Raw genomic sequence first — 15,457 nt, 5'->3', positions numbered from 1 at the left:
TCAGATCTTTCTCGGAAAGTGCGCATTCATCCACTCTGTGGTCAACAGAAAGAAGATGGGGGAAGAAAACAAAAGAGGAACAACAAGTATGAGCTCATGGTTCCCTTTAACAACCTTTTTTCTTTTTCTTTTGTTGGGGTTACTATCAAACATTCACGTGTGGTCAAAGAAGAAGTTTGTGTCAGTCGTCAGAGTTCTCCTCTATTGTGCATTTAGAGGGAGGCTGCAGTGGCATGGTGTCTCTTATTTGCTCAGGGAGACTTTGCAGGACTTTCACGTGTAAAAGTTTAGTCTCTGAGGTTCCAGGTGCCCTCCACCACTCACTTGTTGTTTTCTTCTCTTTCAGACACGCCGGTTTCTCACCAGCCTTCAGTCAAGTGACAGGAAACTAAAATAGAGCGTCGTCTTGTCATCATGTGGTTTGCCACCCAACCAAAATAACAAGCTGAAGCTTGACTTGTGTAAAACTTCCCCCTCGACAACCAGCGCGACTGTTTTCTTTGTCCTGCAGGGCGGCTGTTCGTCTGAAAAGCACACCCGTCTCTCTGAGCCACCCAAGTTTCGTTTTTATCTTGGGGTTTTTTTTGTGTGTCTAAATGATGTTTCTCCTCTTGTATGAGCTGGACTCTGATCTGATATAGCTTGTGATTTTGTTTTGGCCTCCTCTCAGCTACGGAGCTTCTAAGTGTCTAAATGTGCCAGCTTGAGATGTCGCTCACTGCTTACAGAAACGACATAAGCAACAATCTTAGAAAGATGTCGGGGGGAGATTATTTGGCATCAGACAGCACAGATGTCTTGTGAAATGACGGCAGAGCTTTTTCCTGCAGCCTTCTGCTGAAGTGACCGGGGGAGTGGAGATGTTGTAACACAGCAGCCACGGGACACGTCCTCACTGTTCGTTACAGCTGTGACACTGCAGCGGCACACAATATGCTTTCATTGTAAATATTTAGTTCAGAAAAGCCTCCAACCAGACTCAAACCAGAATGTTTTTGCTATGAAGGAAGAGTCCTAAACAAGACTGAAAAGTGCAGTAAAACAGACTGACTTTTTTTTTTTTTTTTTTTTAAATATATACACAAGCGAGGAGCTACGACTTCACCAGACACAGGTAGAACAACCAGGTGAGACACAGGAAGGGAGGAGCAATGAGACACCTGAGACACAAAGTGAGCTGAGAGCAACAGCATGAGACAAAGAGCAGGATGGAAACCGAAATAGACCAAGAAAGCCTTTTTTATTTATTACTATTAAAGAGAACAATTGAAAAGTAGAACAAAACATAGACAATTCACTGAACTCGACAATAAACACCTCCATTATGGAAGATCTGCCTTGTGACATTTCAAAAAAAGAAAATATTTCATCTTTATGTCGGGTTGGCTTTCAGTGAAACCGTCTGAAAACCCATCCAACAATGAAAGGAAAATTACAAGGGGATCACCAAACCACATTATAAAGATAAACAAAAACAAACAAGGGGATTAAAATCAATTGAATTCAGATATGAGGAAACAAAGTTTTTCAGTGCGGGCACCATGAAAGACTTTAAGACGACATGACAAGACATGAAACACCACAAGGGACACAGTGGGGAAATGTAAAGACACAAAACGAGGCGAAACAAAGACCAAATTCTCTAAAACATAAAGCTATTACATCAAACTAACTGTGTATTAAAGTAAATCAGTATTTAGCAGTGGAGTCGTGGTTAGTGTTCACCTCACAGTGAGGATGTTGGGAGAAGTTTCCATGTTCTTTTTGCGCGTGTGTGTGCGTGCGTGCGTGCGTGCGTGCGTGCGTGCGTGCGTGCGTGCGTGCGTGCGTGCGTGCGTGCGTGTGTGTGTGTGTTTGTGTCTGCCTCTCTGTTTACCTTGTGTTGGACTGTGACCTTGATGGATGGATGGATGGATTGAAATGGATGGATTCTCCCCAGGGCCATTTTCTGACTATTTCCTGAGTAAATATGTTTATTGTACTGAATCCACTGACTAAATGCTTTCTGCTTGAGTTGCTATGACGTCCCCCTGAACTGTTTCAGTCCGGCGTTGAGCCACAGAGAGGTCAGTAGCCCACAAGCATGAGCAGTGCATGTCAGAAGATGCCCTTCCTCTCACAAACAGGGTTTGCCTCTTCGGTTTCATTGTGACCATGTGACTTCCTGACTTCTGCTCTTCGCTCTGCTGCAGCACCTCGGCCTTCCTCTCAGCTTTTTCTCTCTGACTCCGGCTGCAACAGCACAGCGACAGAAATCCCAACCGACCAAAAGCCGGGCGAAGCTTTCATTCTGCTTGTTTTCCGGCTGGAGAGTTCTCGGGGAGCAAAGTGGGAGAAGATGCTGAGGCGAAAGCCCTCCAATGCGTCGGAGAAGGAGCAGGTGCAGAAGAAAAAGGTGAGCTGGATTCTTTCTTGGGGTTTATTTGCCTTTGGGAAGAAGTGAAGAAACCTGAGCTGATGTCACAAATGCAGATTTAATTTGTGTAATATGGACAGTCTGCTGCTGTGAAAAGATTTCATCAGTCGACACACAGCTGTCTTTGTGTGCATTGTTTGTGTGAACACCGGATGTCAGCTGGAGCTGATGAAACCTCATGTGGTCAAGCTGAACTGTGCCCCACACACACACACACACACACACACACACACACACACACACACACACACACACACACACACACACACACACACACACACACACACACACACACACACACACACAAATAGGCTGGAAACTTAAAGCTCAGCAAGTTATTTGTGTCTGAACCAGAACATTTTACATTTTTCCGTGAAGCCTCTGGCACCGGCTTGTTCTCGGTGAGAATAGTTCAGTTCCTCTGCTCAGGCAGAGTGAATCATTGGTGCAGATGTGGTTTGAGTCACCGAGGCTTTTGTAGCTTCTGCTGAGAGAGAACGAGCCTCCTACGCTCGACACCAAGTGCCCCTATTTTCCATCCTCAGCTCCCCTCCTGTGGTCTAATTCACGCCTTGTCATTACACCTCTGGTTGCCTCTCGCTCTCGACGGTCGTCTCTTACGCGTAATTGTCAGCAGCAATAATGGAGGCCGCGGGGCGTCTGCATCACCGCTGTGGTCGCCGGCCTCAAGCTGAAGTCTGATTCAGCTGCAGGTTTGAAGGAAGCGAGGCAGAGTTACCAGCTGAACGTGTGATTATAAAGGTCAGCTGAAGCGTAGATCCTCCAGGTTAGACGCAGGCTGACTGGATGTCTGCAGTGATTGGCTGTCAGCAGTTAAAGCTTCACCCGTTTCCTGTGGTTTTTAACAAAAAAAACCCAGAGAAGAATGAACTGAGATAAAACTTTGCACAGTGATGCAGTCGTGTGGAAATTTGGATGAATAAATCAATTCAAGGCAACAAAATGAAGTTCCTAAAGGGGAAATTTTACAAGATAGATCAAAGTTTTGTGCATCTTTTTAAAAATATTGATTTTAAAGGTACGGTTTGTTGGTGACAAGTTAAGTATTCGTGCCTCTAAGCGTTATTATGTGTTTTCACGCTAATAATATTGATTTTGTTTTAAGTCAAATGTGCGTTGCATAAGAATAACTTGTGTAAATTAAATTATGCGTACAGTCCATTCTATTGTGCATCCATCAGGAGAGTGAAACACAATCAGACCAGGAGAGGGCTGTACTTTTAAATGTCAATTCAATTCTTTGAAATATTGATATGAACATAGTCGTTATGGTAGTTTTTTTCCTGCCCTGCTGGTTGGCTTATCTGCGGTCACGTGTAGACAGTAATGGTTATGTATGTCTCAGAGGCTGAGATGTGTTCAGATGAAGGCTGCATGTTTAGAACTGAGATAAAGAATGAGAAAGACGACCGCCTTCGAACTATTAACGGCTATAATGTCAAAGATGACACCTTTAACTCCTTTAACCCCCTTACACATCAGACTTTTGTACAGATTATTAGTACCATGGCCAGAAACTGCAAACAACAGTCAGTAGCAATAAGAATATTAGGTATTTTTGACATTTCCAAACAGCATTCTGTGTTTTTTATTTAACCTGCAAACTACAACTCAGCTGCATGTTCCTCATAAATGCATATTTGTCATTAATTAGGCAATACTTTACAAAAACAAGCTCTCAAATAGTTAAATGGGTTTGGCCAAGAAGCATTGTTACAACAAATAATTTGATATATATATATATATTTTGTTCTGTGAGTTTAATATTCTTAAATAAACAGTCTGAAAAGTTATACAGTCAAGCTTGCTTGACTGTATAATTGGTCAAAATAGACGTCATTAAGAAAAGTAATCCAAACACATTTCAATTCATCTCCTCTCTGCTTTTCAGCCTTGAAAGAGGCACAGTAATGAGGACACTCGTAGGGTTTGACCTCTGTGGCGTCGTGCGTCAGACTGATGAATGGGGGCAGTTTGTGTTTGCTGCACGTTGAGAAAACTAAATAAATCCTGCTGCAAAAACGCTTTTAATGACCCAGATTCAAGAGATTACCCCTCCATCACCGTGTGTGTGTGTGTGTGTGTGTGTGTGTGTGTGTGTGTGTGTGTGTGTGTGTGTGTGTGTGTGTGTGTGTGTGTGTGTGTGTGCGGGCTGGGGGGCGGCAGTTGCTTCTTCTGAGAAAGTCTTTTGCAGATTCATTCTCTTCACACACTGGAGAAGATAAGCACATGCAGTGCGTGCACAACCATAACACCAGCATTATCAACACTGCACCAACAAACCGCCAGAACTCCCGACTGACGGTTTGAATCCGTGTTTGATGTGAACTGTGTTCCCTGTTTGCAGCTCACCCTGCAGAGGTCCAGCAGCTTCAAGGACTTCATGAAGCCCAAGCCCACCTCACCGGTCGTGGCCGACAAGGAGTTCAACGTGGAGGAAAATGTGAGCGCTTCCTCTCAAACTTACAAAAAAAACAAAAACAACCAACAGGTTGGAGAAGTAGAAGTGAACAATCATGTTCCTGAACAACAGTTCCTACTCGCATCACAACCTTCCCCATTTCATCCCCTTAATGTCGGTGCGTCCAAACAAACTGCCACCGGCCGCAGCCGCTGCAGATGTTTTTGAAGTCACACGACCTATTAATCACTTCCCAGCATCGCTGGGCGAGCTGGGTGGAAGTCAGAGAGAAGCGAGCAAGCGAGCGTAGAAGTGCAGAAGAGGAGAGGAAGTAAGAAGGAGAAGCGTTGCTCAGAGGCCCCAGGACGTGCAGACAGGATGTGAAGTGGTGCGATGCAGAGATGAGAGACTTTGCATCAAACTCTGACGCGCAAAGTCTGAGTAGCGAAACTCGTGTAATGTGTTTCTAGTTCCTGACATCAGCTCAAAATTTACCACCATCTCTTTTTTCATCTGTTTCTTTCTCTGTCTCTCTTTTTTTCCATCCCTATATGTATGTACAATATATTTGTTTCTCTCTATATTTGTTTCTCTCCCTCTAACTGTCTTTTTCTTTACCTGTATTTTTGTCTCTGAATCACATTCTGTCCCTTCTCTGTCTTTCTTTCTTTCTTTCTTTTTTTATCCACGTCTTTATCTCATCTCCCTCTCTTATCTTGTGCGTCTTTGTCTCTGTGTCTTTGTTTTCTTTGACATAGAACAAATAGAAAAGTTGTGCGACTTTAAACCACTTTAACTTCACGTTACAAATCAGAAGACATGAAATAAAATGCAGTTGTTGGCACTGCGACAGTGTTTTACAGTCTTAATCTCACATATCTTTATTTTTCTTCCTCCTCTTTCTACCATCTGTATGATTTCTGCATTCTTCTCTTTCTTTAGTGCCTTCCTTCTGTAATTGTGTGTCCTTCTGTACACAGTAGACGTATCTACTAAAGCAAGAATGTGACTCAAACCAAAAACAGAACTGTGCAACTAAATCCGGCTGATAAACTGCATTCCAATACAAAAGTGTACACCATATAGAATATGATATATATAACAATACAAACGGCTTCTATTGAGTGCACAGAAAGTTGTTGTGCAGGGAGGTTTGGTGAACACAACACAGTGCATCTGGAGGCCTGTGTGTGACTTTGTGGGTAACAGTGCTCTGTGCTGACCATGGTTGATCACAAACGTAGTCATGCTGTGTGCAATCTTTCAGACATCTATGTACAATTTTAGCAATGAGTAAAGATATATACACATGCTGCCACTAAAAGGCATTCACTGTTAAAACTTTTGTTTTTTAAGTTCACGTCCAACAATACACACCAAAGTTCATCTCAGTCTGACACGTCATGGTGTGTGTTGTTATCCAAGCCTTTGTTGGAAGTATCGGTACCAGATCGGTATCGGTGACACCAACGGTTTTCTTACCTGGTATCAGATCAGAAAGAAAATATGTGGTGTTGCACATCACAAGTCTGCAGTTTTTAGTGTGTGAGAAAAAAAATCCTATATGACTTGAGGCTGATGCCACTATCATTTTAAAGCGATTCTGTTGCTCTGAAACGTTCCTGCGGTTTTACTATACGTTCTCACTTCACATCCTCCCAACGAGTTGTTAAGGTGGTTTTTTGTTTTTGTTTGACTCCCAGGCGGCAGAGGGCCTGACGGCAGAGGAAGCAGTGAAAAGCGGCAGCAAGCTGGGAAAGACGTGGCGTAACGTCATCTCCCGCACGATGACCCGGAAAACATCCAAGATGGTGCAGAAAGCTCTGGCTGAAGAAGGGGTAGGAACAGTTCTACTGTGTCTCATGTTCCTTTAAACCGACTAACATGAAGGTCACAATAAAGACACGCTGAGACCGATCCCACAATAGTTGACTTTGTCTCCCCCTGGTGGACTTATATTTTTAAAAAATTGTATTTTATATAGTACAATTTTTCAGGCTTTACATATTAGTGGGATCGAGCTACTTTATTCCAAAAGTTGTGGGACTTACATCATTGCTTTATGACACACAGATACAATCAGCTCAGTGTAACACAGAAGCCTCCTTTTATTTTCTTCATTATTAACGAGTAACTAAGCAACACATGTTCCCACTATAGATTCAGCTGAAGAGACGTCTCTTTATGAAACTTGCTTAAAATGAGCTTTAATAATGACACTGTCATGTGTTGTTTTTCTATAAACTAAAGTATTTTAAGGATTATTATATTGATGCATGTCAACACGAAAGGACAAATAGAGCGGGTGTAGGCCACGAGACTAAACGGGAGTCAATGTCCTAAGTTCCTGGATGCTTGTGTAATTTTATAACTGCCTTTAGGATTTATTCTCCCACACAATTCAGTCAGTCAATCATCAGATGATATTTAGTATCACAAAGCTGATTCCAACAATAAATGTTAAATAAAAACACTTTATCGCCATTTATGTGCATTTTTATAGTTTTCTAACTAATCTAATAATAATAATAATAATAATAATAATAATAATAATAATAATAATAATAATAATAATAATAATAATCATAATCATAATAAAGTACTTTTATTGGATCTTGTTATTTAGATATTTTCCTGAATAGTTCATGAATGATTAATCTTCAGTTCTAGTTTGACCTATTTAGCATTTGCATAAGTTGGAGGTGAACTGACCTTTGACCTGCACTGTCCTCCTGCCGGTGTTCAGGGGGAGAGCGGTGAGGAGCTGTCTCCCGTCTCCGCCGACTGGCTCCCGGACCTGAGCGCAGGACAGAGGACGTCTGTGTGCTCGTCGGGCTCCGAGGACACGATGCCGAGTCCCGTCTCCCGCCAGCTCTCAGGCAGTAAGTCCAGAACGGAGCCTCACTAAAGACACCGATCGTCCATGACGCTGTCAAATCAAGACTTTTCAGCGATACACACAGTCAGGATGAGCTCTCATATCATTTTAGAAGACAACCAAATTACTTGGTATGTAAACATTAAATTCACTCGAGTTTACTGCAACAGCTTTTACAAAAAAAAAAAAGCCTCAAAACTCCGACTAACACCAGTTTCCATGGCAACGCCTATTTACAGAGCCTGCTTGGTAATATGTGGTTTGTTGACACTGATTCTGAGCAGTGAGAAGCCAACTCTTTCCCAGGGAAAAAAATAAATAAATCTAATTTCCTCAAGGAGACAAAGGTTTTCTGCCAAAGTGAAGCTCACTGAAGGTTTCGTAGCGTTAAAAAATATTTAATTTCTTCAATTCAATTCAATTTCAATTTATTTATTTATCAGGGACAGTGCAATATACATAGAAAAACATCTGATGTGTTGCACATAGAGTATATAGCTTGACACTACTTTGCAACTCTCGTCCCTGGAAGGGCTTTTCAGAGGGTAAAAGAGGAAACAACAGGACATACAACACCAAGATACATCAGACAAGCAGAAATACACAGAATACACAGAGTAAATATCTGATTCACAATTACATGTTATCATAAAACACACTCCCTCCCTCCCACCCTCCCTCATTCACTGGGGTAGGACACATTCCCTCCCTCTCTCCTTCTTTCCTTCCCTCATTCACTCCTTCACTGTAGTAAAACCCATTCCCTCCCTCCCTCTCTCCCTCATTCACTCCTTCACTGTAGTAAAACCCATTCCCTCCCTCCCTCTCTCCCTCATTCACTCCTTCACTGTAGTAAAACACATTCCCTCCCTCCCTCTCTCCCTCATTCACTCCTTCACTGTAGTAAAACACATTCCCTCCCTCCCTCTCTCCCTCATTCACTCCTTCACTACAGTAAAACACATTCCCTCCCTCCCTCTCTCCCTCATTTACTCCTTCACTACAGTAAAACACATTCCCTCCCTCCCTCTCTCCCTCATTCACTCCTTCACTGTAGTAAAACACATTCCCTCCCTCCCTCCCTCTCTCCCTCATTCACTCCTTCACTACAGTAAAACACATTCCCTCCCTCCCTCTCTCCCTCTCTCCCTCATTCACTCCTTCACTACAGTAAAACACATTCCCTCCCTCCCTCTCTCCCTCTGTATATTGTTTTGACAGAACAAAACCAAAATGTCCAAAACCATCATGATTTTTCATCTTCCTGTATCCGTGTGGTTATTTTGACAGCGAGTGTGACTCTGCTTCTCGTCCGTCCTCCTCAGGCAGCGACCGGCAGAGTCTGGACAGTGGCTACTGTCAGAGGGACAGCATGAGGCTGGAGGAGAACACCGTCTTGTACAGCGGGCCGTTCTGCGGCCGCGCCCTGGTCCACACCGACTTCACGCCCAGTCCCTACGAGGTGGAGTCGCTCAAGCTTCAGGTGAGTCTCAAACTTTGGCTGCTGGAAGAGACGGATGAACTGTTCAATCCGTGCATTGATTTCTGCACGTGACTGTTTCTTAGTAGGTTTTCCCTTTGTTCAGATTGTTATCTTTAATTTATGTTTCTTCAGTGCAGTTTATAAACTACTCAGCGGGATCGTAAGCAGCCAACGTGGTGACAAAACAAGGAAAACACAGAGAAAATAGTTGGACATAGTTGGACCAACTTAAATGAATTGCTTCAGTTGGTGGCATCTTATTGATGTCTTTGAACTAACTCTAATCTATTAATATAAGAACTTGATTCATTGACATGTTGAAGCAATTCAATTAAGTTTGTCCAGGTTTCATCACATTATCAGTTATTTTACAGAGAAAAACATACAGAAATAAGTGAAAATCTAATTACAGACGTTCGTAATTATTTTTTGTCTTTGAGATTTGAATCCTATTTATAATGCAGTGACGTGTCGCGTATAAACTGTGAGCGTATTTACATCCATTCACAGAAAGGAGACATCATCCACATCATCGAGAAGCCGCCGGTGGGCACCTGGACCGGGAAGCTCAACACCAAGGTGGGCTCCTTCAAGTTCATCTACGTCAACCTGCTGCCTGAAGACAGTCCCCCTGTCAGGAGGAGGCGGTGTGACAGTAAGAACCGCAGAGGGAATTCCAAACCCAAGACCCTGGAGGAGGTCCTGGACAGCATCGGCCTGTCGGTGAGTCAAGCGGCGCCAGACTGCCGCGGCGCCGGATGTCAGAACTAAGTCGTCCGACGTGTGTGATGATGGTGGTGATGATGGTGGTGACGATGGTGGTGATGATGGTGTGTCTCAGGAGCTGAGCTCGTTGCTGTCCATGCACGGCTTCCAGAGCCTGGAGGACTTCTCGGGTCTGAAGCCGTCTCACCTGAACGAGCTGAACATCACCGACTCGGAGCAGCGCTCCAAGATCCTGAACGCCACCGAGCTGCTGAGAGACTGTAAGTCCACGAACCTCGTCCACTATATCCATCACGTCCTAGAAATTGTCTCAATAAGGAGATTCGGGCTTTTTCTGCCTCGGCCGCATGATCAGGAACATTTTATGGTTGACTCGCAGCCAGTTACGCTCACAGTTTGCTGTCCAACAGCTTTGAATTGACAGGTTTGTTTTTTTTATATATTTTTACTTTGCATTTTAATGAGCTACAGCAGTGCAGCAGTTTGTGGTGACTGGACGTCTGAATACAGAAAATACCACCGATTCCACTGTTTTATGATTAGAAATGAGATAAACTAGCGGGGTGTTTCTCATTATTGACGTTAATAATGAATTACATAATCGCATGAAACTATTATAATCACAAACAGGGGGAATTAAAAAATATCTCACAAATTAACTTCAGATGCATGTTTGAGGCCTGTGGGAGGGAAGCTGAGAAAACCCACTGAGTTGAGAACAAACTAGTGGAGTCACATTAGACCAGAGATGAGTTCTAAGAAAAAGGTTTCCCAGCAGGTTTATGGACACCTGACCTTCAGGATTGAAGATGAGTAAAGACAAATGTCCCCTTGTTTCATTTGTCTGTTGTAGCTGAAGACGAGTCCGAGCCTGAGGAGAACGTCAAAGAGCCGAGAGACTCCGGCTGTTTCGAGAGCTCAGAGAACCTGGAGAACATTCGCGAGGAGCCGAGGACGGAGGAGGAGACGGAGAAGGAGGAGCAGGAGCAGCTGGAGGTGGTGCAGGAGCAGCTGCAGGAGCTGAACATCGACGAAGGCTCCTGAGAAGTCACTTCTGGATCTGAGGGAAAACTGGACGCAGATTTAATCCCCTTAGAGTGTCTTTAGGGGAGGAGGCCGGACTATTGACAGCAGTGGCCCTTTAAACCCACTCGAGCAGGGTGGTCACTTTGACTGATCCCTCACAGTAAAACAAGAGGCAGAAGTTGTTGCATCAGTCAGAGGCAAATATGTCCTTTTGAAGAAAATGGTTTTCTCTTTAATAATGCTGGTGTCTATGAACCGTCTTGTTTTAGTGTAAATAATAAGCATTCGTGTGTGTGTGTGTGTGTGTGTGTGTGTGTGTGTACTTAAAATGTTTCCATTCCTCCCTGTTAAAAAATAAGAATGTAAAATAGTTTCACTTTTTCCTTATGTAACATGTTACCATAAGGTAATATTGTGTATAGAGTTTTAATAAAAATTGCTTATTGAGTTTGAATGAACTAGTCTTTTATTTTATTGTTGCTTCTTTTTCTCATATCTTCATCTACAAGTGGATAAAATAATTTTTTCTTTTATAAAAATACTCAATGGTTCATGCAAACCAGCTGATTTTATGACAGTCAAATTTATAGCTTTGTTATATTTTAGATACTTATCTGTAAACTGCTGTAACCATGTTTTCCCATGATTTAGTCATGTAATATGTTTAGTTTAAAATTCTAATATCTACAGGCATTTTCTAGCAAAGCCCAGCCAACTATAATGTAATGCCACTATGTACCACAAGATGGTGTAGTGAGTCATGTAAACACTGAACGCTCAACACTTCCCTCAATGTTGGCATTATGTACATCTTGTACACACCTTTAAATGAAGTGTTTTTAAATTTTAAATATAAACATGATAAAAAGGAAACACCATTCATAATGTCACTACATTTATTTGTATGACAAAACAACCAACAGTGGACCAAAACCCTAATACCTGCCAGTACTGTAAAGATTTGGGCCATTTTATTAGGAAAATTCACCATAAAGCAGAAACATTTCTTTTTATCAAGAGAATTAAAGTATGTTGTTGTTTCACCTGCTCAGTTGCAAATCTCCGTTTCCTTCCTGCATAAAGCTGCAACCTGCCCATTTTGACCTCTGGAGTAACTGAATTTATGCAGTTTGTAATTACCCAGGGACACGAATGTCCCAGTGTAGAAAACAAGTCCTCTGCTGAATATTTAATACCACAGCTAACGGGGGCTCAGCAGTGAACCTGAAAGTAAAAAAAAATAAAAATCCCACCCGAAGACAAAACGTTATAATAAGACAATGTTGTTTATTTACCAGACACACCGATCATGTAAAAAAAAAGTGAAGTAAATTGAATGAAATACATATAATCACAGTGTTGATACCAAACAAAGTGAACATAAATAAGCGATCCATCAATGGTAATAGTACTGTGTCTGTATACATAATGCAATGTAGTAGATGGATCAGAGCATTCAGGTCTGATCCGTTTTAACACAGGTATCATAAATACAAGATCTCCACTCCGTCACTCGTGACCCTTCAGATTTAAAAATTATTTAAAAAAAAAAAACAACCTCTGACTGTCCCTTTAAATTCTTCTCCGGAACGCAAACGGCCCTTTTTTTTTCTTTCTTTTTTTAATTGAACATTTACATTCTTGCTTCTCGGTGACGACGCCCAAAAACACCAAACTGTCTTGGAATACACAAAGAAAACTCATCAAGCCTCAAAAGAGCAGCCGCAGCTTTAGTCTTCCTTTCAAGGTGTTCCAACAAATAGTCGGTAATTTCACAGAAACAAAATCTGCTTCTTTCAGCACAGATGACTTAACTCCAAATATAAGATTTATCTGGAGCTGTAAGTTCACTGATTTTAAAGGGAAGCCGCAATATTTTCTAAAATCAAATTTTTCTGATTTCAGCCTTATTGGATAATTTAATATTAGTACAGTCCAACTGTCAATATATTGTCTTTCAACTATCTTTTATCGCTAATAAATAATATGTTAAATCTTTTTTTTCTCTCTTACTTATCAGCACATCAAACCCAGCAGAGCTGCCTGCAATCCCCGGTCCTAAAATGATTCACTCATTCCTTGATTTTAAAAGAACAATTTAGGGGATTATAGAGGAACTGAGGCATTTCATTTCATAATAAATCATGTTGGGCATTTCTCAAGTGTCTCATACAACGCTGACGTTTCTACACTAGATTTCACGAACAACAACTCCGTCTCGCACACGGCACAATCACTAGAACAAACTCTCGGCTAAATCAGCTAACATCATTTAAATACGAGGGAGCGGTCTCGCTCCGCGTGGACGAGCTCTGCCGCCCGAAACAAAGACTAAATAAAAACGGCCGATCGTCTCTTTTCTCCGGTCGACTGTGGGAGTGTTGAGAGGAAAAACAACCGCCGCCGCAGCAACGTGACATGAGAGACTTTTCGGTTGGAAGATAAGTCGACTCTGAGGAAGATGCTGCCGTTCCCTCGGAATCCTTCATCCTCGCTCTGCACCGCCTCCAACAATGGCTTCACTCGGTTTATTTATTTACTTCTAGTTTAGTGGTTTCCCAACCCGTATGGTCTTTGTGACCGCCCCCCCCCCCTCCCCCTCCGACCAAACACTGATTATTTCTGTTTTGGATTTAACAGCTTCAGGATGTAAAAGTTCACCGTTTTCAAATCGATGAATAAAAGCAGGAACGCGTAGGGCTGCAAACATTAATCAGTCAATAAACAGAACGCCAACCAGCTATTGGTGGATTATAATCAAAAATAAACTGTTGATTGTGCATATTCTGCTGTAAAGCGTCAAACCCCCAAGCATCAATTGTCCATTCTTGTAATACCAACTTAAACCACAAGATGGTGTAGTGAGCAATTTACAAGTGCAACCCAACACACACACAAATATCCACCCTAAATCTTAAATATTGTACTTTTATCTGATTGGAGCTTTTTATAAAGAAAATAAATACTTTGTAGGCCAAGGGTTTTTTTTTTTTTAGGATATTTTAGTTTGTGAGAAACAAATTTCATCAAGGCCAGACGTTATTAAAACCAACATAAACATAAACCCAACCAGCGTATCAACGGTTTGCTGCAGCCCCACAAAATGTTAGTAGATCAATGTAACTGTACTAAACATGAAACGACAGCTTCACGATCTGGAGTGCAGATTGTTGAACCTCCGGCAGCTTTCGTACCAACGTCGCTTTATAACGAACAAACGGGGAAGAGCGTCAGTCGACTCCTCAAACTCGTCTTTTAAAATATCGAAATCAACCACGTTTGAGTGATTATACCACATGGGTACGAACCTGATCCATCGTAAAGAAATATTAGCGTTGACCTTTTCCGCAAAACCACAAATAATTGGATTATTCTTATCTGGAAGATAGTTCACAGATTAAACAACCTTTTATAAAGCAGTAGTGATTATGACAGGATCGGCATACAAAAATTGAGACGATTAACTGCATTCATGGCTTTATCCATTCAGGTCATCGCTTGTGGACTAATGATTTTAACATTAATTATTCACTAAAATCCGTCGATGTGGCGCCTTAAACATTATAAATTAGATTTTCCCAAAGGGAATTGTCTGGTCCAGATTTGATAAAACACAAGCCGACACCTGAACTCGTAGTTTTAATGTGTAAAGATTTTTTTTTTTTCTCCCGAAACCAAAGGGGAGTTTTTATGATGCGACCATGTTACGTTATACAAATTTGAAGTTTGAATTTGTGCAAATTGAGTCGCACCCACTCAGTTTTCAAGCCACGACACGAGTGACATTGACTTAAAAGTTCAAATGTTTTTTCCCTACGACAGAAACGACAACGTCGACTTCGAAACGACTCTTTCTGTCTCTATCTATTAAATGAGAGTGAAACCTTCCCTTTGCTTACATGGAGGGTCTATTCAGCTCTTCCCTTATAAAAGGTGTGGAGGGGTGGGGGGGTGGGGTGGGGGGGGGGGGGGGGGGGGCTCTGTGGATTTGGATTGTTTCTACTGCTGCGTGTGATCAGCCTTGTTGAGAATCACCACACAATATGTAGTTTCTCCTCTGATGCCGTCAGGGTGGGGGGGGTCCTCCTCTGTCGGTCTGCTACATTAAGGCACTGTCACTACAGGTGTCTGCGCTCATCAGGCCTTTTCCTCTTTCAAAAACACACACACACACACACACACACACACACACACACACACACACACACACACACACACACACACACACACACACACACACACACACACACACACACACACACACACACACACACACACACACACACACACACACACACACACACACACACACACACAAACACACACGGCGACTCGGAGGCTGAACGTCAGCACCACACCAAGCTGCAGCTGTGTCACTTCCTTTTGATTTCCGAGAACCGTCGTCACGCTCACATCCTGGGTTATATAAAAATGGAAGGACGGGCATTAAAAAAAAAAAAAAAAAAAGTAAAAAAAATGATGCATGTTAGTGAGAACATTACTGAA

The 15,457-nt window shown here is 42.2% G+C and overlaps 1 protein-coding gene across 1 annotated transcript; it reads left to right on the top strand.

Moving 5' to 3' along the window:
• Positions 1–1,597: 1,597 nt before the first annotated feature.
• On the top strand, positions 1,598–11,403 carry sash3 (SAM and SH3 domain containing 3). Its single transcript, XM_080464920.1, has 9 exons — positions 1,598–2,066; positions 2,193–2,395; positions 4,785–4,880; positions 6,542–6,676; positions 7,585–7,720; positions 9,042–9,199; positions 9,710–9,922; positions 10,041–10,185; positions 10,779–11,403. The coding sequence occupies exons 2-9, from the start codon at positions 2,339–2,341 to the stop codon at positions 10,967–10,969; spliced, it is 1,131 nt and encodes a 376-aa protein (XP_080321046.1). The 5' UTR covers positions 1,598–2,066; positions 2,193–2,338; the 3' UTR covers positions 10,970–11,403.
• Positions 11,404–15,457: the final 4,054 nt, after the last annotated feature.

This window comes from Lipophrys pholis (genome assembly GCF_963383615.2).
Source record: "Lipophrys pholis genome assembly, chromosome: 6".
Classification (NCBI taxonomy): domain Eukaryota; kingdom Metazoa; phylum Chordata; class Actinopteri; order Blenniiformes; family Blenniidae; genus Lipophrys; species Lipophrys pholis.
This window is presented reverse-complemented; position numbering and strand designations above follow the sequence as displayed.